The following is a 26,482-nucleotide window of genomic DNA, read 5'->3' as shown; positions in this document are numbered from 1 at the left end:
CAGGATTAGAACCCAGTAGTCTCTTTCCATACCACTCCATAATCCATAAAATCCATTCATTGACTTTTGTCCCTGCCTTCTTTCATCAGGGAGTCACCCTTATTGATGGCTGCAATAAAAAGGATCCAGTCATCTCCCTGCCTTGAGATAGTTCTGAATGTTATCCATCCTTGAATCCTGTCTCACTCACACAAACATGCAAAACATGTGAGCTCCTCCCTAACACAGTCTTTGACCCCACCCACTGTAGAGTGCTGATGGTGGGTGGTCTATACTCTTCCCCTAATAAAGTGGCATGAGGCTGTGGGATATTTTTCCCTTTAAAATATTGACTATGTAATTATTCAAGTGTCCCTAAACCCACTTCACTTAACGCCCTCTTCTGACACCTCACCAGGGTGAGGAGGGGACCCAGACCCTCAAGGGCAACGTCAGGGCCTCTGACTCTACAGGCTGAAATGGCTCGGCATTTGGGTCCAGAGAGGGGCTTTGTGTCAGCTTAGCTGAGTACAGGAGGTCTGTGTGGGGGCAATTCATCCTCAGAAAGCTACCCTTCCAGAGAGAAAGTCTTTTGACCATAATATCCAATGAAAATATTAACTATGATGGAGATAGGCCCCAGTCTATATTAATGGAAGGAATAATTACACTGAGGAAATCACTGATATTTTGAAGTTACTGAATGAACAAAAATAGTTGTTACTGTATAAAGAGCTTTTAATTTCTTCTTTTCCATCCCCTAATTCCCTCACCCCTTCCTTTCATTGAAGGGTACTCCATTTGACCAAAGCCCTGTGGGACATCATTGATGGGTTCTGTCAATACAGTTTAAGCCTCAAAGTAGTTCATGTCTGAATGAGCTTGGCAAATGCTGCTGGGCCCATGGATGAACTCTGAAGTTGAAGTAGGGGACCTGGGCTTGGGTTGTAAGTTTGCCATTTAGTAGCTGTTTGGCTTGGGGCAAAATCACATTCTCTCACTGAGTCTCTGCTTCTTCATTTGGAAGGGGAGGGGGATCTTTTAGGGTCTCTTCCAGCTCTGACATTTTATATTTTCACATCCCTCCCAGATCTGACATTCTTTGTTCTGAGTACCCCGCCCCCCCCCCCAACTACCTACGTTCTTTGGTCCCCCTCTCCAGCTCTGATATTCTCTAGTCTCAGCCTTCCCCCCACCCAGCTCTGACATTTTGTGTTCTCACATGCCTCCCAGCTCCCACACTCTTTCTTCATAGTTCCCTAATTGTCTATCATCTTTGGTCACCACCAATTCTGACATTCTGTGTTCTAAGCGTCCTCCCATCTCTAAAGATTCAATGAATTTACTAAGGTTTGTGAGGTAAGGGGAAGGTTAGCTATGAGCTTCCCTAACGTGTTCTCAGACTGGGCTGGTGTTTGTTGTTTACTTAGGGGAAAAATGGAAATGGCCAAGTAAGACAGGCTAGAATTCATTTGGAAGAAACATTAATCATTCCTGCCTAGGCCTTGTTTCTGGCAAACTAAGACCTAGAGCCAGTAATCAATCAATCTTCACTTCTGCTCGGGGAACAAAAGGCAAAGTTGTTTTTTTATTGAAGCAAATTCCAGTTGTTATTGGGTTTTTCATCTGAGAATGTCACCCATTTTTAGGGAGTGCTGCTAGATGCAGGAAGACTACATCCTGTTTGCTCTGTAGCCCCAGGAATGGGACTGGTGACCCAATGGAAGCTTCAGATTTGGGGTGGCATTTGTGAACAAATCAAATTGACAAAGACATAGGAAAACTAGCTGATGCCTGTTTGTCAATGGACCTAGTACCTGCATGATGCCTGGCACATAGTAGGCACTTAATAAATGCTTACTGATGAACAGGCAGCAGGCTGTTGGCTTGCTTCTTGCTTCTGAAATGTCCTCAGGGCTGTTCCCTGCACATCCAATACCCCAGCTTTGTCATTAGCTTGCCATGATCTTGGCCAAATCCCTTTTCTCTGGGCCTCAGTTTCCTTCTCAGTATAATGAGGTGTGGGTCTTTATGATAATAATAGCTTATATTTCTAGATCACTTTATGGTTCACAAAGCATGGTCTACACCACCCTGGAAGGAAGGTAATGTGTATTATAATAATAATTATTACTATTATTATTGTTTTCATCATTTGGAAAATTTGGCAAATGGGGGAACTGAGGTTAGTGAGTTACATGGAATCACAGAATTTGAAAAATGGAAGGGACCTCAGTAGCCATGTAGTCCAAAGCATACCCGAAAAAGAATCATCACTCTAACATCCAGCACATGATCATAAGGCCTTTCAATGCTAAGAACTAGGGGAATTAGGAAAAGGTTTCTATATGACCTTTGAAGGAAGCTAGAGGTTCTGAGAGGCAGGTGAGCATGGGGGACAGCCTGGCCAAAGGCACTAAACCAGGGGATGGAATATAGAATTTGGAGAATAGCTAGTCAGCCAGTTTGGTTGGAAATGTAGAATGAGTCAAGAAAAGTAATTTAAAATGTCCAGAAAGCTAAGTAGGAGCCAGATTGTGAAGGAACTTATGTGCCAATCTGAGGAGGGTGTATTTATTCCTAGAAGTATTAGGGGGCCAGCAAAGATATTTGCTTTAGGAAAATTATTTTGGCAGCCATGTGGAGGAGGAATTGGAGAGGGAAAGAGCTGGCAGCTGGGAGTCCAATGAGGAGGCCATTGAGAAGTTATAAGGCCTTGAACTAGAATGATTATGGTATGAGTGGAGAGGAGAGGGCAAGACGTGGAAATAGAATAGACAAGATTGGATGACTGATTAGGGGCTGGGATTTGGGGGAGGGGTGTGGAGACAGGGAAAAGTCAAGGATGGTTAAGGTTACAAAACTGGGTAGCTGAGACTATGATACTATGTTCCCCCCAAAGCATGGGGAAGTTTACTGAAGGGTAGTTTTTATGGGGAAGACAATAAATTCTATTTTGGATATGGATATCCAGACAAAGCAGACAGCTATTGATGAAGGACTAGAGCTCAGGAGAGGGCTTAGGGCTGGATTAGCAATCCTTTACAACTGTCTGTGTGTGGTCAGTTACTTCCTTTTACAGGGTCTCAGTTTCTTTCTTTCTAAAATGAAGAATTCAGACTAGATGATCTCTAAGGTACCTTCCAATTCTAAAGGTGGGGAAGCAACCTGATAGAATATACAAAATAGCTCAGTTTCCTCATCTGTAAAATAGGGATAATAATATTCGTTGCACCCACCTCACAGGGCTTTTGTGAGGGTCAAATGAGATAACACACATATAAAATGCTTGTCAAACTGGAAAGGTCTCCAAATACCTTCTCTTAGACTAGATAGCCTGGCCTTCTGATAGGTGAGCATTCCCCGTATTTAGCCTGGACCCAAGGCCCTCTACACTCTTTAACTCTAGTCTCCATCTCTGACTCCAAATTCAAGCTCCCACCTGGGATCCTGGGCTTCTGGTTGATGAGCCTTATCATATGTAGCCTGGACATGGCCCCACCATTCTACTTGCCCTGGTACCATGAATGGGCCCTTCTTTCTCATTCTCTCTTTGCCCCTGCTTTCCTTCTGCCTCTAGCCCTGGGAACAGTAATAAAATGGATGCTACCATTTCTGGGAAAGGACATATTGGTAAACCGTTTTATAAATCTGATCACTATTCCTGTTACTTCCACACCACAATGCTCCTCCCTGACTACCACTTCCCTATATGGATTACATCTCCAATTAGAGTTTCAGCTCCTTGAGGGCAGGGACCATCTTTGCTTTTGTATCTGCACCCCTCTTCTGTGACTTTAATTCTGCTCTCCTTCCACTATGCTGGCTGCTGCCTTCTCAAACATCTATTTCCCAGTACATGAATGTGTAAGATAAAAAAGGCTGAAAAGGAAACCTTGATAAAATGTGGCATAAATTAAGCATTGGGACTGTCATTTCAAGGCAATTTTTTCCTGAATAAAAAATATGGCACATCAATTTTTAAAGTGTGCTTTTTGTCTGATTAATAAATAGCAAGCAAGTTGAGTACAGAGCAAACGTGTACTGGGAGCTGTCCCTGTGCTTGGCTGTTCTATTTCCCAAGATACTTGGTGGAGTTTTCCTTGCTAAAGCCTGCTTGGTAGCTTGAGTGGCTCCTACTGGAGGGAGGCTAAAACTGCATTTGTCCACATCATCACTGGGACCTGCAGGGATGCAGAGGAAAGCAGGGAAGCTGCTGTTAAGAGGGGAAAGGAACTTGGCCAAAGTCATTCAACGAATGGAAGAGCCCAGATTGGGCTTCCAATCTCCTGGCTCTGAGCAAGTGAAGGCTAAGGGGCTTCCCAGTGACTTCATTGTGTTGTGCTGGTGGGTTTTTCTCGAAGAGCTCTTACATCTATATCCAAACTCTGAAAGGCTCCTTGCCTTTTCTTGTTCCTTCATTTTGTATAGGATCATAGCTCTAGAGGCAGAAAGGATCTCAGAAGCCAGTTGGTTCAACCCTCTAAATTTTGGAAAAGAGGAACACAAGGCCGAGAGAGATGAAGTAAAAGGCCCAAGGTCACACATACGATCCGAGAGCTAGAGATGGAAGGGACTCAGAGGCTATCCAGCCCATCCTCCTCATTTTAGAGGCCTAGGGAGGGAAAGTGATTTGCCAGGGATCAAACAGTAAATGGCAGATTGGAGATTTGAACCTAGCTCCTTTGACTTCCCTGGTCTTTCTGTTCTATGTGCCCTACCCCTTCCCACATGCATCCAAAGTGGCAAAGCAGTGAATAGATGTTTAGGAGGACACTCAGCTAGGGGAAGTATAATTGTGATATTAGAGCATCAGGGCATACACTGCTTTAAGCAAACTTGTGTGGTAGAAGCAGAAAGGAGGGCCAGAGAGGGAGAAAGGGAGAGAGGGGAAGAAGAAACAAGGGAGGAAAGAGGAGAGACAGAGAAAGAGGCAGAGAGACAGACAGAGAGAAGGGGGTCAGACAGAGAGAGGGGAGAGTGGAGAGAGTGAGAGAGAGAGAGAGAGAGAGAGAGAGAGAGAGAGAGAGAGAGAGAAGAGAGAGAGAAAGAGGGAGAAAGAGAGAAGAGGGGGGGCAGGCAGAGAGAGAATTACTGCATTTCCATATTCCCCCCACCTTTTTTTTTTTTAACACAAGTACTGCTTTTTTAGAATAAGCCTCCATTTGTCTCTTCTTCTCCCCTGTCCCTCATATACTGTAAGTACCTGAGGGAAATGGTTCATGTTTAGAAGTCCACTTGTCCCACAGATGTTCTTTTCCATAGCCAACTGATCCTTCCCCCTACCTGTGCTTGTAACAATGTATAGAAGTAAGCCATTTACTGACTTGTATTCTAAACTGCAATAAAAAGTGGTTTTTTTTTGCCACAATCCTTGATGTATGAAAATCTGGATTTGTTGGAAAGATAAATTGGGTGGGGGTGTTAATTCTGCTTGCAAGAGGTAATTAATTTGGTTTTACAAAGGGTTCTATTAACCTGTAGGCTGCCTTGATGGTCTTAAAATAGGATTAGCTTTCAAAAACTGGATTTATTTTTGAAACTTTTCTGGAACATTCTGATTGTGGAAGGCTGGGCACACCTATACTGTGAAGAGGGCTTGTAAACCCTTCTCTTTTCTTCTCTAGATGAGGGATAGCAAGTAGGGGAAGGAAGACCTGGCTCAGTCTTCCATATTTTCAGGGCTCTTGAAAAGTTGCATGTAAATTGACTATCAAAATGGAATCTTCTTTTCCACCCATTAGATTCTTTAAAGGAAGTTCAGATCTGCAGTCCTTTTGTAGTGTGAACACTTACCTCCAACTTGATCTCTATATAACCAGATAATATTGTGCTTTTTACATAGAGATAGACCTATCTGTCTAAAGCATGAGCATTTATGGAAGCTTTTAAAGTTGCATTTTTTTTTGTTTTCAATATTTCTATCTTTATTTCAGTAAAATGAGCAATCTAGGTAATGCTGTTATTTAAAAGAGATTTTTACAGGCAAGAAAACATTTTGGCTGCTCCCGTGCACAGTGAGCCAACCTACTCTGCATCAGCCCTAAATTCATCTGGCTTCTCAGAGATTCATGGGACTTATTAGCACACAAAGCGATCACATAAATAATGGAAAATCTAATTTGCTGTTTCAGTTCATCAATCTTCCCTACCTATTCTCCCCCCTTCTTGTAATGAATATTCTAAATTGTTATGAGCAGATTACAAATTAAATTCATTTAAAAAAAGGTTAGTCAACTTATTCCTAATGCTGGATGGTATTATAAAGGCAAAAGGGCATATAGTTATTTGGTTTAGATTTAAGGATTCAAGTTCAGATCCCCCAATATCTGTGGCCACTTAGTCTGGGCAGTTAATGGGAAGGAATCATTATGGAGAGCAGCCTTGGTAGGCTAGCTTAAGTTGATATTAGACACAAAGGTTTACCTTCAAGGGAGAATTCTTGGCTTCTGGAAACTCTCTTTCATCCAGTCTCACCCAGCGCTGGATGAACTGCTGAACCATGGGATTCTCATTGTTCACGATCTGGAATCCTGTAATGTTGGCACCCCCATGCATGACTCTCTCTAGCACAATGTCCGTGAAGCCCTGTAGACAGATGGAGAAAGGAGATCAAAATGGTGGCAGAGCACAGGATGATGCTGACACTGGCAGGAGTGGACATCTACCTGGAAAAGCCTAGGTGTAGGCTTTGCCTTTGAAGCTGAAGGTGGGACCCAAGAAAGTGCCTCCTGCTACTTCAGGGTTAGGATGTATCTGGTACTGAATGTGGGTGCAAGTTTAGATGCCAACTTTAAGGAAGATGTAAATGAAAATGAAGGCAAATGAAACTACCCCTTTATCATAATTCTTATTTAATTCTCATACCAACTCTGGAAGAGAGGTACTACAAGTATCATCATCCCCATTATCCAGATGAGGGAACAGAGGTTCTAGGAGAATTGACTTGCCCAAGGTCCCACAGCTAGTAAGGGGAAGATCTGGGATGTAAGCTTAGATCTTTGGGCTCTATCCACAGTGCTCTTTCTGCTGTACTATGTTCTCTTTTGTCCTTAGAAAATGGTAGAAAATTATGGACCCTACACTATAGAAATCAATTAAATCCTCCTTTGATGTGCCAATTATGAGTAATGATTTCCGATTGTTTTGTTTCTAGTGATGGGTCCTCTATGATGAATCACTGTTATACATTTTATTGAATCACAAACTGATTAAAGCAACAAGCACCACAAGTAGTCAGAAAACTTTGTGGCAAATGGTGTACAACCATCAATTTTGAGTCCCCAAGCAAATTACTGCAAAGGGGAGTCATGACCTCTTTCCTGTAGCCCTCTTCATCCCATCCTTATCCAACATGCTGTTCATCTCTATGTACCCTAAGGATCTGGTGCCTGTTTGCTGCATCTTCTAGGGCTTTCATGCTGGCATTCTTTGAGTCCTGGTATTTGGTGCTAGCTGTCTTTCATTTGATCTCCTGCCTAAACTTTAACTGTGGAAAGCTCATCAACACCTTTGCTTTCTGAGGACCAGCCTAGCTGGGAACAGAGAACATCACTCTCAGGAGGCTGAATGCATGATATTGAATGCTTTGGGTATGGTAACCCGTGAAATAAATTAAAATACAAAGTAGCCTCATCCCTGTATGGTCCCCTTCTGCCTCTACATTTATATGGTAGAGTAAGAGAATAGAGGATATGGAGTATTAAAAATCACACATCCTTATCTAATGACCAGTGAGTAGTCATTCTATAGGAAGGCTGGCTCACAGGTTCTTTTTGTAGGGGCAAATAAAAGAATTGGTAGAATTGGTTTTATTGTGTGTCCAAAGGTAATGTTGTAGAACACTTGGTCATTTCATATTATGGGGCTCATGTTAAGCATTTATATGTCTTCCATGAAAGCAATTTTAGCTTTTGTGCTAACATTTATTACAGACATTGAGGAGGTACAGAGATTCTACAAGGAACTTGCTAAAACCCTCCAAATGAACTCAAAATATACTTTAATATCCACTGGTGAATTCAGTGGAGAGGTGGACATGGGGAGGGTGGTGAAAAATACGTAGGAAAACATAGTTTAGGAGTAAGAAATAAGAACAACTAAAGGCTTGTCAACTACATAGATCTTTTCAACACTGTGCTTTAAGAAGAGTCAGGCAACAAATAGCATAAAAAATTAAATTTGATTATATTTTAACTGACAGAAAATTGATTACTAATGTGGGAGTTATTTCTGAATCAGTCATCTGTAAATAGTCAGATCACTGACTTGTTAGAGCAAAGATCAAGATAAAAAACCAAATTAGAAAGGATAATAAAATAAAAAAATGATGTAGTATGCAATTGAAATAACTCCATTATGACCTATTTAAACAAGGTGTTGATGGTGAAAAAGGGAAATGGAAAAAAGGACAGACACTGACACAGATTACTGCCATTTCCTGAGGATGTTTAAGCAATCTTTAAATTTAAGCAGTTGCCACAATAAGTAGGCCAGAAGAGACTAAAAGTTATCTCAGTTGTCAAACACTTGATCTTAATGAGTAGAGAGAACAGCCATGGGCAAACCCAATTTAGAATATAACCATTTGTAAAAACTTATGGAGGAAGACGGTGGAATATTAAGAACAGTTTCACCTCATAAAACATCAAGAAGCAATGGAATAATGGAAGTAATGTAAATTTGCAGAAAGTTTGATAAGAGACTCAACTAAGCCAAATCATCTTAAGGCTTTAAAGGATAAAACTGGAAGAAAGACAATGAGCAGATGAAAAATGGAAAAGAGCTGTCAAGATTGTGGCAGCAAATTCTTCTCTCCATCAAGGACAGTCAAGCCACCACATTTGGTCTTTAACATCATTGTCCCTACTGTGCTATTTGAGAAAGTAGAAATGACACTAATTAAAATGACAAAATAGTGACTGGACTAGACCAAACGTATACAGGAGGTTTGTGCTACATGTGTTTCAGTTTTATGGGTGTTGAGGAATTGATTCTCAAGATAAGTGAAAGGGGAAAGAAAATGAAAAACTTGGAAAAATATAGACTTTATTTTTATTAAAAAGGTTGAGAAGAATGAGAAAACATCAGTAACTTTGATCCATATGTCCATTTTCCCATATTTACGAAATCTTTATAAGAGTAACTTACTCGTGCAACGTGGACACCCTTAGTAAAGGGTGCCTTCCCTTGAGAAGTGAAAATGCAGGCATTTTCTTTTTTCTTTTTTTAAACAAAATTCCTTCATTTTATTAGTGATTTGAAGCAGTTTTTCATATTACTGTTACTAGTTTGAATTTCTTCTTTTAAAAACTGTTACATCTTTTAGCCACTTATTTATAGAGGAAACTTATTTTTTTCTAACTATTATTTCAAAAAAATGTTTTTTGCATTTAAAAACTTTTTTGAGTCCCAAATTCTCTCTCCCCCTCCAGCCTCTCCGTCACTCACTGAGAAGGCAAGCAATATGATGCTCATTATACATATGAAATCAATGCAGGTATTTTCAGGTGATATTCTACCACATACCATATCTTTATAGCCATACAACTGAATGAAAGTTGTAGAGAATACAAAATCCTATTCTGCTTATTTGGTAGAACAAAGTCTTCTTAAGACTCTCTTAAGGCACTCCTGATTGTGGATGACATTATGTTGATTGCAGTAAATCAGGCACAAGAATTCAACCTAATCTAGTCACACAGGAAAAATCAAGTGAGTGAAGAATGCCTGTTATTCAGACTATGATAGGCAGTTGGATGGGTATCCAATGGAACTAGTCCACATATGTCTTGGACAGATATTATGGTTAGATTATAATCTGGGCCCAGAGATGAACAAGAGGAAGACAGCAGGTTAGATTTCCTTTGGAAAACTGTGGCACAATTTTAATAACTCCAAGGTTCCCTCTGAAACAAAGGTCAGTTTTAAAGCTATATGGCTGCAAATCAGGGAATATCTTAGTCTCTGAGGAATTCAAGTTGTAGGTCACTCAATGGACAGTGGAGAGGTGCATGGTGGGTATGATGAGGCTGTAGCATGTTTTTTGTTGTTCAGTTGTTTTTCAGTTGCATCTGATTCTTCATGACCCTATTTAGGATTTTATTGGCAAAGATGTTTGCCATTTCCTTCTCCAGATCATTTTACAGATGAAGAACTGAGACAAATAAGGTTAAGTGATTTACCCAAGGTCATACAGTTAGCGTCTGAGGTCAGATTTGAACTCAGGAAGATGAGTCTTCCTGATTTCCAGCCCAGTATTCTATCTACTGCACCACCTAGCTGCCATTATCATCAGAGGAATATGATTAGGAAAGGAGGCAAGCTGGTCAAGTAGTTAGAGCAAAGAGTGACTAATGAGAACTTAGTGTGCTCTTCTAGTTTCCCTGAAATGTCAAGAGATCTAGAGGGAAGCCCCAAGATAGCATCCCTTTGTGGAGGATTGATGGGAGGACATGGGCAAGAGTCACACAGGGTAAGACAGCTTGTATGAGTTGCAATCTGAGCCACTGGAGGAAATAGTCACTTCATAGTATCAGAATATACTTCCTTGTGGGCCTACTCTAGTGGCTCATTGGGACATAAGACTGACTTTGCATTCTCCAAGGCTGTGTCAAAAGAAGCGTAAATTTGACAGATCCTCCTAAGCTGGACAGGTTTTAAGCCTGGACCTGGCAATGGACAGGTCTCTATCATCCAAGAAGCATCTAAGCAAAAGGCTAGGAGGCTGGTCACCGGAAGATTGGTCACAGGTTGTTGAGCTTTTCAGCCATGGAAACATCATGAAGACATCTAAGTTCCCACAAAGCTATGATCTAGATTTCTCTAGCCTAGGGGTCCTGAGCCTGTCATGTACCCTAGACTTTGTAGTGTCTATCTGGGGAAGTCTATGGACCACTTATCAGAATAATGTTTATTTCCTACACTCATGATTGAAGGAAATGTTAAATTTCAGCTCGTAATTAGTGTAAATGAGGATGTAATTTATTTCCCATCTAAGTTTACAGACTCTCCGAAATCTATTCATAGATTGTGGACCCCAGATTAAGAACCCCTGCTATAGAGGTAGGATCCCTGAAATATTGATGTAAGTACAGACATATCTCACCTCTGAATGTTTCCTACCTCTATAGAAACAGACTATCTGGTAAAAAAAATACCACTAAGGGTAATTGGCTCCATACAACCAATGGCATAAATGAATTATCCCTAGCCAAATGGCTCCACAGGGGGTGGTTTGTAGCATCAAGAGGGATCTTGCTATTAACAACTTATTAGGAAATGACATTGGCTAGGGCAGGGGTATTCCCTCTTTTTGATGATGGGGGAGATCTGGCTTCTCTCCCTATTTATCTTGAATGTACTTGAGCTAGTAGGAAGAAGAGGAACAGAAAATAGTCCACCAGATAAATAACCTAAGGAAGGCTCCAGAGTGTCCAATTTGGGCCTATTGCCAAAAACCTGACATAGGGTTTTGGTTTCCCCTTGGGAGGAAACTGATGGATCCCCCACCTGCTGCCATGAAAGCTCACATTTGAAATTTGTTCTCTAATTAAATGAATCCTTTGAATGATGTCATTCAGTATCATTGCCTTGGCATGCCAGACAATATGCACAAGGGACTCAGAGAGACAAAAGAGTGGAGAAAAGGGGGAAAATACAAATAGCATCCTAATTTATCTGAGTAGGAGGAAAACTAAGGCGACAGTACTCCATTGGTACAGAGGGATGTTTCTCACTGATTTATCAGGCAGGGAGGTATTATGTTCTTAATTCTTCTGCTAAGCAGGCAGGAAGGAGGAAGCCTCATAATGTGGTGTGGTAATAACCCTTTGTGTTGAGAGGATGTCTTCCCTTGAACAGTACCAAACCAAAGCAGCAGCTAGCTGCACCCCCATTCTCCTGCTGGAGATGGGAAAGAGGCAAGAATCAGAGGATCATACCCTGGAAGGCCCTGAGAAGTCAGCTTATATGATCACAAAACCTGACAAATGAAGGAACTGAGGGGCACACAGGGGTGATGTAACTAGCTGGAGGTCTGTACCAAAGACAGGTTTTGAATTCAGATCTTTGGAATCACAGGATCTTAGATCAAGAACTGAAAGGGAGGGAGAGTTGTGAACTGGTCCAACCATTCTGAAGAGCAATTTGGAATTATGCCCAAAGGGCTATCAAACTGCGCATACCCTTTGACCCAGCAATACCACTGCTAGGTCTGTATCCCAAGGAGACCAAAGAAAATAAAAAGGGTACAAAAATATTTATAGTAGCTCTTTTCATGGGGGCAAAGAATTAAAAATTGAGGGGATATCCATCAAATGGGGAATGACTGAGCAATTTGTGGTATATGATTATAATGTAGAAATATTGCGCTATAAGAATGACAAGTAAGATGATTTCAGAAAAACCTGGGAAGACTTACATGAACTGATGCAAAGTGAAGTGAGTAGAACCAGAACATTGTACTCAGTAATAGCAATAGTGTATTATAAACAACTGCGAATGACTTAGCTATTCTCAGTGATACAAAGATCCAAGATAATCCTAAAGGACCCATGATGAAGCATGCTATCCAACTCCAGAGAAAGACCCTCTTCCTTCCACATTAACATTATTATTGAGAACTTGGGCCCAGTAAGAGTTACTGCTAAGAAGTCATTTGGTACCCTTGTTAGTCCTATAGACCTAAAAGGTATTTTTTTTTCAGGTTCAGTCACTGCATGGCAGCAAATGTTTTAAAGCACCTGAAAGTGTGATAGGCCTGGATCTAGAGATGGTTGGGACCTTAGCAGCCTTGTGGCCAATACCCTCCTTCTGTAGATGAGAAAACTGAGACTAGAGAGCTTAAGTGATCTGCTCAGGGTCACCCAACCAGGAGTGTTGGAGGCAGGGAAGCTGGATGGATGGGGTCCTCATGTGATTTCCCTACCTCACAGGGCTGTCACTGGGAAAAACGTTTTGTAAACTTTGTTATGACAGAGAAATGTGAACTTTTATTATTAGAATGTCAAAAGGTAATTAGGGAATTGGGTCTGGACCTAATGAACCCTTAAAAAGAAAGACCATTATTTTGAGAGGTGGAAAGGGGGATTCAGCTCTTCCTTTTCCCATACCCTTAATTAACCAAAATTGCTCCACCCCCTTGTCCCTACCACCACCACCCTGGAGTCCCAGAGTCAGTCTAACTTGGAGAGGGAACAGATTTCCATTTCCTCCACAGATGCCTTAGTCTTTCCCAACCCCTGAGCAAGAGTATCAGGAATCCCTGGTAAAGAAGTATTTTGTATTCCTAAGAGTTATAGGATCCTAGCTCTAGAGCCGGAAGGCCCCTCTGAGGCCATATAATCGAAAACCCTCATTTTACAGAGGAGAAAACTGAGGCCCAGGGAGGGGAAGGGACTTGCCTAAGCTCACGCAGAAGCTCAGAAATCTAGAGCTAGGAGGGGCCTCAGAGGCCAGCCAGTCTAACCCCTTCATGTCATGGAAGAAGAAAGTGAGGCCTAGTCTGATAAAATGACTTGCCAAGGTCACACAGTTAGTGTTGAAGAGGGCAATGGTGCCGTTATTCTGAGTAATTCTGCATGCCTGACTACATGAGCACATGGCCTTTTTTATTTAGGGACTCTAAGCTATGTCTCTGCATCTAATCTAGGTGGCATAATGGAATTACTTTGGTAGGGGCTTAACATTTAAAATCCGATTAGGCTGATCAAAGTTGCATTTAAGAAGCTGTAAACTAATAGAAATAAATTATCAAATTATTATTTTTCAAATTACTTGAGCCTATGAGCTTCCCAGATGAAACAAAAACAGCGTAATTGAGGACAAATGGCTATTACATGCAGCTCCTGGTGTTTAGTGAAGTCATTTTTCAAGACCAAGGACATGCGGGGTGCTTTATGAGGCTCCCCCTTGGCTGATTACTACTCATGTGGCCTGAGTTGGCAGGCACAATTACCCAGGTACATTTGAACTGAGAATCCTTACCAGATTAGCAAGCATATAGTGATAACCTCTGGAATGTTTCCCCAGGATTACAACCTGCAGAAAAGAGAAATAATAAAGATTGGTTAATCTAGGAAGGTGTTCTCAGGTTTGCAGAGAGGTAGGGAAATGAGTATTGTTAAACCACACCGAGTATATCAAAATGCTGGAACATTCAGAAGCTCTATTTCCAGATTTCAGGAATAAATAAGTGCTTACTATGTGCCAAGCCCTGTGCTGTACTCTGAGCTAGATCTCCTTTAGTGATGAGCACATTCTACACACAGTGTTTGTTAAACTGAATAAATACCCCCCCCCCCCGCATAGTGCATGGTTTGCAGCGATCTTTGCATGTATATTATAATGTACATATAACATCCTATGCTATAGTGCTTTGTGCCAATGCCAATCTCCCTACTAGACTGTAAACACCCCACGTCTTATCTGCATTTGGGAAAGTCTCAGCATGGGATTTTATTCACAGCAGACGATTCATGTTTGTTGAGCCTTGGACAAGTTACTCACATCTTCAGGCCTTATCAGTAAAATGAGGGGGTTGGATTAGATAGCCCCTGAGTTCCCTCTCAGCTCTAGATCTAGAATCCTATGAATGACTTAGTCAATGAACCAGAATCCCAAAAGGACCAGAATTCTCTTATACTTTTAAGAGGAAAGAGACAAGTTCTGGAGAAATTACTTTTAGAAAATGAAATAATAGCTAAGGTTCATATAGAGCATTAAGGGTTACAAAACTATTTACATATACTCTCACTTTTGACCCTTACAACAACTCTTAGTTGCACTATTATTACTCCTCTTTTACAGATGAGGAAATTGAGACTGAGAAAAGTTAAGTGACTTTCTCAGGGTCACATAGCTAGGAAGTATCTGAGACAGGATTTGAACTCAGGTCTTCCCAACTCTAGGTCTAGCATTCTATAATAACAGCTGGCATTTATAAGTTTTTGCACAGCACTTTACAAATATAATCTCATTTAATCCTCATAATAACCCTGGGAGATAAGTGCTGTTATTATCCCTACTTTACAAATGGAGAAACTGAAGCAGTCAGGGTTAAGTTACTTGCTCAGTCACACATCTAGTAAGTGTCTGAAGCCAGATTTGAACTAAGGAAGATGAGTCTTCCTGTTTCTAGGTCCAGTGATTTATCCAATGTAGTGCCATCTAGTGGCCCCAACATACTGTACATCCATTATCTTATTTGAGTCTCACAATATTCTTGCCAATGGGTTATAAATTATATGAAGAGACAAATGAGTGATAGAGGTCATAAAGTGCAGTGGAGGATGAGAAGGTAAGATCACCTGGTATGAAGGTGCTCAAGTAAGATTCTCTGGAAAAGCAGTCATTTGAGTGAGGCCTTGAAAGACAGGGATTTCAGTGTCATGGCAAAGTTAGAAACAGTTCAGACTGGGCCTGCTTCTCAATGAATTTTAATTCCAGTTCATTTTTTTCTTTTCCTACTTGGATATATCATAAGAGTGAGAGAATGAAAACTTTTAAAATGTCTTGCTTATTTCTCAGGCTTCTATTACATAAAATGGTATAATTTGGGATATGTTTATTTGTCAGCTTGCGAGAAATATCACTTGCAGACACAATTTATTAAGTTGTGGCATATTTAATGGTGGGTCAGAAAGGTACATTTGTCTTATTGGAGATTTAATCACCAGTTGAGCCTAGCACTTTTCTAGCTTTGCCAAGAAAAGGAACAAGTTTTCTTTGAATATAGAGACCACCACCCCACCCCCAGAAATCAGATTGAGCCTGGAGGGATATCAGGAAGTCAGACCAAAATCAACGTAGTCATAATAGCTTCTGTTTCCGTAGTACTTTAAAGTTTACAGAATGTTTTTCTCATATCTATAATACAAGTAGCAGAATGGACAGAGCATTGAGTCCTGGGTTCAATCCTGCCCCATTAGCCTACTGGTTAGTTACTTACTAGCTAGCTGTGTGATCCTGGGCAAATAAGTTAAGATATCTGTGCCTCAGTTTCATCATCAGTGAAATGGGGATTATAATAGCATCTGCTTCACAGGGTTTTTGTGAGGATCAGATGAGATAATGTATGCAAGGTACTTTGCAAGCTATGTAAAAGTGAGTCATGAAGATGATGATGGTGCTTTCAGCATTTGTCTTTGCATATTCAGTGGCTAGAGTGCTAGACCTGGGGTCAAGAAGATCCGAACTCAAATCTGACCTCAGACATTTGCTAGTTATAAGACCCTGGGCAAGTCACTTAGCTTCAGTGTGCCTCAGTTTCCTCATCTGTAAAAATGGGAATAATAACAGCACCTACCTCACAGAAAAAAATGAGGTATTTGTAAAGTACTTTGCAAACTGTAAAGTGCTATATCTATACTATTAGTGTTATTGTTACTTGGGTTGTTTTTAATTCTATTTTACATGTTCTTTGATTTTTTTCATTTTTGTTGACAGTAAGTTTGTAATAAAAAAAAATCCAAGGTACAGAACATTGATGTTTTCCCCCCACCAAAGTCATGATCGAATGTGAACTGGACTCAACTGTCACCTCGGTTACCAGTAACAAACGTGGCTAAGGGGAATCAGAAGAATTCTTGGGATCAGTTGCAGAAGAAGGTGACAGACACCAAACTATGATGTCTGGTATGTGTTCAGAACAATTGATAAATATGATAGGGGCAAATTATGGAGGATTTAGATAGAAATCCATTGTCTAAAGGAAATGTCATTTTCTCCACAAAAATGTTTTGAAGGAAAAATGTCACAGTTGAGTTACTGAGGTCGACACAGTGGCATGATGTTAGGAGAGGCAATGGCATCTAGAAGTCACATTGCCCACTCAGTGGACACAACTGGGTTTGTACGTGGGGCTCAATCTTTGATTTCTCTGGGCTGGACTTTAAGTTGGCTACTTACAAGCACTGGATTTGGAGCCAGAGGGCAAAGGTTTGAATCTTGGCTCCAAAGTTTACTGCCTGTGTGACCCTAGGCAAGCCTTTTCCTGGGCCTTGGTTTCCTGCTTTGTAAAATGAGGGGGCTGGACTAGGTGGCATCTGAGCTTCCTTTTAGCTCTAGATGTAGGATCCTCTGCATGTCCTCGGGCAAGCCTTTGCCCTTTCTGCACCTCAGTTTCCTTGTTCGTAAAAATGAAGGGGTGGCACTTTATCTCTGAGGGCCCTTCCAACTTTCAATTCCAATATTCCTACTGACAAGACCAGTCTTTGCTGTTCATGTTTTATTCTGGACGTTTTCTTACTTTCAGAAATTTGCAAGCATACTACCCCAGCGGTCCTCTCAAGAGAGACACACAGACCCTCCGGGATGGGCAAGCATCTGTTTTTCTAGTTTCACATTTGGTGGGGTTTTTTTTGGTGTGGAAATGTGTGTGTTCCTCCCCTCCCCCCATGCTCCATCTGTCATGCAAAAAAGTACATTTGCAGACTTCAAGTAGGGGAGGGCTCTCTTACTTCATGTGGGGATCTTCTTCAGGGAAGTAAAAGGGAGATTTATATTTCAAGATTGAGCCAAATCGTTTCACTTCAGCAAAGGCCTTTGATGAAGAAGGCATCCTGACTTCCAGCTTGACTGTGTCTTGTGGCATGGGCTTCCCTTGGTTTGGGAGTATGTGTATGTTTATATACATGTGTGTATGTGTATTGTGCACATATATATATGTATAGAGATAGTTGTGCATCTATGTACATGTTGCTAAACTCATGGATCACATTATAGGTTATCTAGTTAAACTCTTTCATTTTACAGAGGAGGAAACTGAGTCCCAGGGAGGGGAAGCAGCTTGTTCAAGGGCACACATAGGATCCTAGATCTAGAGCTAGAGAGGATCTCAGAGGCCAGATATGTCAAATCCCCTTATTTTGCAGAGGAAGAAACTGAGGTTTAAGTTCATATATATGTATATATATGTAAATGCTAGAGGTAGGATTTGAATTCAGGTCCCATGACTAAGTTCAGTGAGAAAGTTTGGCACTCTTTTCCATTGCACCACACTACCTCTGTGCATACATATATATTATAATAATGATAATGATAATTGCTGACATTGATGCCAGATTGGTATCATTTTCTCTTTTGAAATGATTGTTAATCTGGTAGATGTCAGGAATGCTGTGAATACAATTTATAGCTTTTGATAAAGGACCTCAGATTATTCTTATGGAGAAGATGGAAAGATGTGGACTGGAAAATAGCACAGTATGACTTGGCTGGATAGATTCAAAGACCTATTCATGGTTTAGTATCAACATGGCAGAAGGTACCCCAGGGATCTGTGCTTGGCTCTATGATATTTAGCATTCTTATCAATGACTTGGATAGAGACATAGATGACATGCTCATGAAATTTTCAGAGGACACAAAGATAAGATAAAGGCATAAACGCAATGGCAGATGGGCTAGAAAAAGCATTGGACTGAATCTAATAAGATGAAATTCAATAGGGATAACTATAATCTTGTACTTCGGTACCAAAAAAAAATCAATTTCACTGGCATGAGTTGGAGGAAGCATGGTCAGACCACAATTGTTTTGGGAAAAAATCTGGGGGTTTCAGTGGACTGTAAGCGCAATATGAGTGAGTGGTGGGATATGGCAGCCTTTGCTCTGGCCCGACTTCATCTGGAACATTGTGCTCAGTTCTGGGAATCCTAGTTTGAGAAGGACATTGATAAGTTGCAGAATATGCAGAGGAAGGCAGCCAGGAGGGGAGAGGGCCCTGAGTACGTGTCATATTAGGATCTATTCTCTGCCTGGAGAAGAGCAGATATGGGGAGGGGGCATTCTAGCTCTCTCCAAGTATTTGAAGGACTGTCATATGGAGTAGAGGAAGAGACTTGTCCTACTAGGCCCTAGAGAGCAAGCCCAGGAGGGGCAGGTGGAATTCAAAAGAGGCCATCTTAGGTGTTGGGTCAGGAAAAGCCTCCCAGTAGGCTGCCTAAAGAGGTGGTAGCCACTTTCCCTTCCTTGGAGGTCTTTGAGCAGAAGCTCGATGCTCACTCATCAGTTATATTATAGTGTGTTGTTTGGAAGAGGTGGATGCTGAGATCCGCGGCAGCTCACAGATTTGATGATTCTTTGCATCACTGTAAAAGATACTTTCCAGCCCCTCTCCCCTTTGATCCTTATAACAGCCTGGCAGGTGGGTACTAAGAGTATTCTGCTTCTGAAGGGTGAAGGATCACCCAGCCCTGTTAGTAAGTGCCACCTGTGGGCTTCCAAGCCAGGCCATTCCTGACTCCAAGTTCAGAGTCCTTTCTACTCTAGGTACTCTAGGTGGAGATGTGCCATTATTGTTTTTAATAGGCCTTCTCTTCCATAACCACAGCTTGTTTTTTTTCTTTTTAAAAAGTTCTTTGATTGCTTTACTATTTTTTCATCACTGTCATTATTATTGGTCCCAATGGATGCTAGTGAGCGAATGTACCCTTCCCAAGTAACAGCTGCATTGTAACAAGAGCATTCTAGAAACACAATGCCTTGACACCAAAGAAGGAACTTCGTGGAAATTCAGAGCTGAAAAGTCCCTTAGCCAATCCAATTGCTTTACACATAGGGAAGCTGAGTCCCAGAAGGGGAAATACCAACTTGTCTGAGATAACACAGTGTGTTAATAACAGACCTATGACTCTCACTTGCTTAATTTTTTATTTTGGTCCTGACTCGTTCACTCCCCCCCATCTATATTGGAAGCCCTGAATGAACAGAGACTATATGTAGCTTTTAACCCAGAGGCAGCTAGGTGGTGGAGTGGGTAGGGGGCTGGGCCTGGAGTCAGGAAGGTGATTTCAAATTTCTCTCTTTCTATCTCTCTTTCCCGTCACAGGTGGTTCTGATAGGGAATTAGCTCTCCTGCTCATTGGGAGGAGATGGGCAAAATAGAAGTAAGTAAAATGAGCAATTTAAATTTACATTCGTAATTATGATTAAATTATGCTTAATTATTAAACAAAAGAACATTAAATATTACTGCGATGAATTGTCTCCATGTGTTGACACTTGATAAAAATAACTGTATGGTTAAATCTTCCTTATTTCCCTGGTTGAAGTGCATGGTTGTATTCATTGCCTAGGAGCATTTCCTGACCTCATGCCCTCAGGGCACTGTGCCAGGCTCTGAGGCTTCAAAGAAATGGGAGACTGGGTCCCTGCACTCACAGAATTTAGTCAAGTCCCAAATCTACATGAAGACTTAGATGATTTTCAAGCTATGCATGTTGCTGATTCAGTTGGAAATAGGGTCAAATTTCTTAACTCTTGGCTTTTTTTTTTTGTCTTCCCTCTCCACCGCATCTCCTGTCATCTTCTCCAGTAGATTGCCCACACAAATGTCCCCTCTCCTTCCCTCTGATTTTCTATATTTCCCTATCTATTGGCTCCTATCTACTATGGGTTCTTGCCTACAAACATGTCAATGTCTCTCCCATCCTTAAAAAAAGCCTTTTTAGCCTACCATGCCCCGGAGGCATCATCTCCTTCTCACAGTCGAACTCCTAGAAAAAGCTGTCAACTCTTAGAAATAGAGTCCACTTTTTCTCCTTTCACTCATTTCTAATACCTTGCAATCTGGCTTCCAACCTTATCATTCCCTGGAAACCACTCTTGCCAAATTCACCAGTGGTCTCAGCCTTTTCCCAGTCTTTATCTTCCTTGGCTTCTTCTCTTCTCCTGGCTACTTTCTTTCTCTGAGTTTTTCTGACTTGGTTTCTCTGTCTTGGTTCCTCCTACATGCCTCACTGCTCCTTCTCTCCTTTGCTGGCTCTTTATCCATGACCTGCAGGTGTCCCCAAAGGGGGCTCTGTCTTGGGCCCTCTCCTCTTTTCCACTCTCACTTGGTGAGCTCATTGGCTCCCATGGGCTTAATCATGACTCAAGATCTAGATGTTCAGCCCTAGTCTCTCTCTTGTGCTCTAGGCTCACATTGCCAACTGCATTTCCCAGTGGGTAGCCTATAGACATTTCAAACTCAGCATGTCCCAAACAGAATGATCTTTCCTGACAGTTCCATCCCACTCCCAAACTTCCCTAATTGGGTAGAATGTACCACCACATGCTTCTAGTTCCCTAGGGTTACAGTCACAGTCACCCTCAGTTCCTCACTTTCACTTTCACCACTCCCTATAGTCAATTAATTAGCTGTTCTGTTGATTCTAACACTACAACATCTCTTGCATTTGTCCCCATATACTCACATTTTGGACAACTGCAGCCAAGCAAAAAATTGCCCAATTCGGTTTGTTTCCTAGTCGAACAGCACAGGTTTGGGAAGCATGGCTTTGAGAATCAGTTTTGTCAGTGACTTGCTGTGCGACTCTGGGTAAGCAATTTTCCCTTTCTGAACCTCAGTTTCTTTCCTGTTCTGTCTACCTGAAAGGGCTAATATGAGGATCCCATGAGCTGATTATAACATACCATGTCATGGGATAATTGCTCTGGAGCTGGGAGGGCCCTTAGAGGGCAACTAGTTCAACTCATTCATTTTATAAATTAAGAAACTGAGGTCTATGGAGATTAAGTGAGTTGCCCAAGGCCACATAGTGTCAGAGGCAGGATTTGAACTCTGACTCCAGCATCACTCTCTATTTATTTCCCAGCCTCTTTATCTCCCCGTTTCCTCCCAGTGTTCTTGCCCTCTCTGCCTGTTTGATAAGAAAGGATAGCTACTTGCTTCCCAAGAAATGGAATCCAGAAGTGGCCAAGACAGATTTATAACCCTGCTGAACTGCCGTTAGTGGGCACAACTATTTGTTCTTCAGCCCAGACAAGAATCTATTGAAGAAGCTCTCCCTTAAATCAAGCCTCTGCCTCATCAGAGGGGGTGGGCTAATGGTGGAATTGTAGCTCTTCATGTGGCACCCATCTCCCAGGGTCATGTGCTTCATGGCCAGGAACTCAAGGTCAAAGTTACTCACCAGCCAAGTCACCAAGCAACTTAAGAGAAGCCTGCCCTCCACTGAGCTAGGTCCTGGAAACCATACACAAGAAGGGGAGTGACCCCAGAGCCCTAAGTGGTGCATCTCAGGGCCCAAACAATGGTTTCTATCAAAGCTAGACATGTGAGTGCTGGTCAGTAGATCTACTAGTGGTATACATCTTATCTTGAATAAAATCAGAACTGGACAGAGCATGCTAGACTAGGCATTGTTGCTCTAAATAGGAAATGCTAGCTGGGACAACATACTCCCTAGAATTATGAAGTGACATTATCTAGTTATATTTTCCTCCTCTGATTCCCTCCTGTTTCAGGTCTTGTCTGGACCACTCATGTGACACTCAGCTTTCAAAAATGTAGAACTGAAGGAGATATTAGAAGTCATCATTTTATTGATGAGAAAACTGAGGTCCATGGAAGGAAAGAAATAAGCATTTTTAAGCATCCACTAGGTGCCAGGCACTGTGTTAAACTCTTTATAAATATTATCTCATTTTGATTCTCACAACAAGCCTGGGAGATAGGTGCTATTGCCTTTATTTTATAGTTGTGGAAACAGGCAGCAGTTAACTGACGTGCCCAGGGTCACCCATCTAGTAAGTATCTGAAGCTAGATTTGAACTCAGCTCTTCCTGATTACACTGGCCCTCCCTTTCCACTTTTCCACTTAGCTATCTAGTTTCTCTATTCAGGAAAAGGGAGAGATTTGCCCAAAGGAGAAAGCAAATCAAGGTCAGAATTGGAACTAGAATCTTTATCCCCAGATCCCTATTTATAATATAATTGGGTTAGACTAGATAACAATACCTTACTTATATAGCATTATATGGCTGATAAAATGGTTGTCTTAGAGCACCTCTCTGGAAGTTAGCCACAGGTTTTATTGACCCATTTTACAGATGAGGAAACTGAAATTCAAAGGCTTAAGATGACATGCTCTGAGTCACATAGATTGTGACAATCCAGGATTCCAGACCCGAATATTAGTGTTCTTTCCACTTTTCAACTCTGATGCTGAGAGAACATAAGTTCTCTGAGAGTGAGGCCAGTCTCATTTCTATTTCTGTATTCCCAGAGCCTGGCACGCAGCAAGTGCTTAAGAAATGCTTTTTGATTGATTGACTAGATGTTTCCTAAGTCTCCTTTCAATCCTAATCTTCTACAGTTTGGAGTCAGAAGTAGAGTCTATCTATTTTAGGGACTTGGGAAGGAGATGTTAATGGCACCACAAGGTCAAGGTGGGCTCTGGTTAAGGGCCAGTATTATTCTGATTGGGTTAGGGTTTTCTCCTGCCTCCTGCTGGCAAAAATGTGGGGTCTTTGATCAGCTGTACAAGAGAGTATACACTTTCCCTTTTTCTTCACCTTCATTCTTCCCCCCTCCCTCCCATTTGTATTTTTTCCCTTTTGACCTTTACCCAATGAAATACAACTTTTGCATTCCATATTGTGTTCAGGACCAAGGACAATTCCAGAATGAGTTGAGAGCATTGGTTCTTGCCCATCAGTATCTGTTCCAGTGGTTACTGAGGGGCACCCCTAAGGAAGGGGGGAGTTTTTCAGAATTGAAGTATGGAAGAAATAGAGTGGTGCCTCCTCACCAAATGCCCTTCTTTCCTTTCCTTTCCTTTCCTTTCCTTTCCTTTCCTTTCCTTTCCTTTCCTTTCCTTTCCTTTCCTTTCCTTTCCTTTCCTTTCCTTTCCTTTCCTTTCCTTTCCTTTCCTTTCCTTTCCTTTCCTTTCCTTTCCTTTCCTTTCCTTTCCTTTCCTTTCCTTCCCTTCCCTTCCCTTCCCTTCCCTTCCCTTCCCTTCCCTTCCCTTCCCTTCCCTTCCCTTCCCTTCCCTTTGCTCTCATTTCCTATTTCTTAGGCACTTGGAGGGCCTGAGTTTTGTAAAATTCCTTTCTTGCCATGGGTCAAGAGCTCTGGCTCCCAAGAAAGCTGCCCTGCACCAGGGGTAGGCATGGCAGGAAGATTTGCCCAGGCCCAGTACAGGCATTGCCACAAACATTGTCTGAGTTCCCTGGCTCAAGCCTCTGAGCTGCAGTTCGACAAGTCAGGCTGCAGTGGACACTGTGCTTGGGGTTATATAACATCACAACTGAGAGGGAGGACAGTTTTCTGGCTATAAAGATAGGTTTGCTGGGCATCAGGCCAGTGCGTTCTCTTCAACAGGCTAGGGAATGAGACGCCTATAACTCTTGTGGGGGGAGTGAGGAGACAAATGAGATGTCTCTCCTTCTTCCCTGCTGAAAGGCAGTGACTGAGGACTCAGGACTAGGCCCACTGCCACTAGTTATGGATGAAGGTTGACTGCCCCATTGGGACTCTTCTTACCACTCCCTAGAGTTAGCGCTGAGGGGCTCAGTCAGAGTTGCCATGGTAACTGACGAAGGCAGGGGCTTGGATGGGCCAGTTGGAGTTTGAAGGATTGCAGCATGCCAGAGAATGAGAGCTTGGAATCCAGTTAGTGCCGAGATGCTGAGGGTCCTTTCCCTTTTTTTCTCTGCAGTTCCAAAGCAACCTGGTGCAGAGATGGTTGTCAGGCAACAATTGGTTTTGGTTTGGATGAAGGAGGAGAGGAGGGGCAATGGAGCAGGAAGACTTAAGGCAGAAATTGGGGGCTCTAATTCAAAGTGGTGAAAGGGTACCCCCAAAGGCTTTCAGATGTGGGTTGGGAAGTTCATGCTTAGAGGTTAATTAACCTTGTAATTGATTTCCCTGCCTCCAATTCGTACCCCACAGGACAGGATGCCAGACTCTCTAAAACACATTTCTGACCACATCATTTCCCTGCTCAAGATGCTTCAGAGGCTCCCTATTGCCACTAGGATCACATATAATGCCTCTTTTTGATCTCTCAGCCCTTTACAGTCTGACTTGAGGCTACCTTCCCAGTCTTATTGTGCATCACTCTGCTCATTCACTTTACCATCCAGCCAACTTGACCTACTCATTGTTCTGCATATGACATTCCATCCCCCACCTCTATGCCTTTGCATAGGCTGTCTCCCCTGCCTAGAACACATCTCTGCCTTACTCCCACCTCTCAGAATCCTTAGCTCCCTTCAAAGCCTAGCTCAAGCACTAGCTTCTTTATGAAAGCTTTCCTGATCCCCCAGCTATCAGCTCCTCCCCCACTGAAAAATTATTTTCTGCTTACTATGTATATATTTTGAATTGACTTATTTGTGTACACATTTCCCCCCATCCAAAAGAACAATCTCTTTGAGGTCAGAGACTCTTTGAGTCCCCAGGATCTGGCACAATGCCTGGCACATAGTAGATAGTTAAGAAATACTTGTGATTGATCAGTGACTCTTTAAATTCTCCCCTTGCCTCAAAGACTGTGTTTCCATTTCAGCTTTTCCCTTGCTTTGAGATAGGGGAGCAATATTTTTCTGCTTGTACTGGTTAAGAAAAGCTATGCAAACTTCTTTTCACTAATGAAAAAAGCTACTTTCCCCTCCTATCCACTCATCTCATTTTTCATATAATTTGGATGAAACTAGAGCTGGATATTTCAGTGTGTTAGAAGGATTGGAGCCACAACAAAAAAAATTCATTAATTCATATTTGGAGAAGATTTAATAAATATGACCATTAGATTACAGAGCCAACTGTGTATTATACATACAAGGACACTGAGACTCAGAAAAGGGAAAAGACTTAACCAAGGTCACTTAGCTAGCTAACAGCAGAACTGGATCTTGAACCCATGTGTCTGGATTCTTTGTCTGGTGCTTTTCCATCGCATCATGTGGATGGGAACCAAGTGTTTGGAGCACAAGGTGTCACTGGACCTGGGTGGTAGATAGGCCCTAACTTCAGGCAGTGTCTAGGCAGAAAAAACCCCCACCCTTCTGAGGGGTGAATTTGCAAACTGAAACCTTTAAAGTTATCAGAACCATATCTCAGCTACGGAAATGGATATGTGGAAGGCCTGAAAACCAGTGGGATAGGCTTGAACCATTTCCCCTGGCTGAGCAGGTAGGTCCCCATGTCTGCTGGGTCAGCTTCTCTCTCATGAAACCTGCCTCAGATGATGGAAGGGGGTTAAGGGCTATTATAGTTTCCTGTCACAGAGAACACACTCTCCCTGGCTTTTTATTTTTTCCTCTCCACTTAGGAAATTAGGTGCAGTGACTCCGTTTAATTATAGTTCTCAGTATTTGTCGAGTTTCCCTCTCTAAGGAGCTTAGAATACCTGATAGCACTGCTCTGATTCATCCCACTACCATCCTGGCCTGGCAGGGCAAGTGGAGTAAGCCAGTGGGAATTTCCTATGTTACTGATACAGTTGCTAAAGCAAGAAGACCAAGGAGTTGTCCAAAGTCACAGACTGTCCTTGACAAGAAAGCCAGCCTGGGGTTCCCAATCCTTAGACCAGTGGGCTACTTCAGAGGGCATTCAGGTACTTACCAGGGAAAGGGGAAGTGGAGATCTATTACTCTAAGAGACCTTAGAAGTCATTCGGTCCAACCCCTTGATTTTACAGACAGTGAAATTGAGATCCAGAGAGGGGGAGTGACTTGCCAAAGGTTACACAAAGGATTCTAGATCTATAAC

At 42.0% G+C, this 26,482-nt stretch overlaps 1 protein-coding gene across 4 annotated transcripts in view; it reads right to left on the bottom strand.

Moving 5' to 3' along the window:
- Positions 1-26,482, bottom strand: part of GRIA3 (glutamate ionotropic receptor AMPA type subunit 3) — a 272,424-nt gene that overhangs the window by 96,471 nt on the left and 149,471 nt on the right. For all 4 annotated transcript variants that reach the window (XM_072627048.1, XM_072627049.1, XM_072627047.1 and 1 more), the window contains exons 5-6: positions 13,966-14,019; positions 6,406-6,567 (exon numbers count right to left, since the gene is read on the bottom strand). In XM_072627048.1, coding sequence (XP_072483149.1) covers positions 6,406-6,567; positions 13,966-14,019 — 216 coding nt within the window. The remainder of the gene's footprint in view (positions 1-6,405; positions 6,568-13,965; positions 14,020-26,482) is intronic.

The sequence above is a fragment of the Notamacropus eugenii genome, chromosome X, assembly GCF_028372415.1.
Source record: "Notamacropus eugenii isolate mMacEug1 chromosome X, mMacEug1.pri_v2, whole genome shotgun sequence".
Classification (NCBI taxonomy): Eukaryota; Metazoa; Chordata; class Mammalia; order Diprotodontia; family Macropodidae; genus Notamacropus; species Notamacropus eugenii.
Note: the sequence above shows the minus strand (reverse complement) of the source record. Positions and strands in the feature narration are given on the sequence as shown.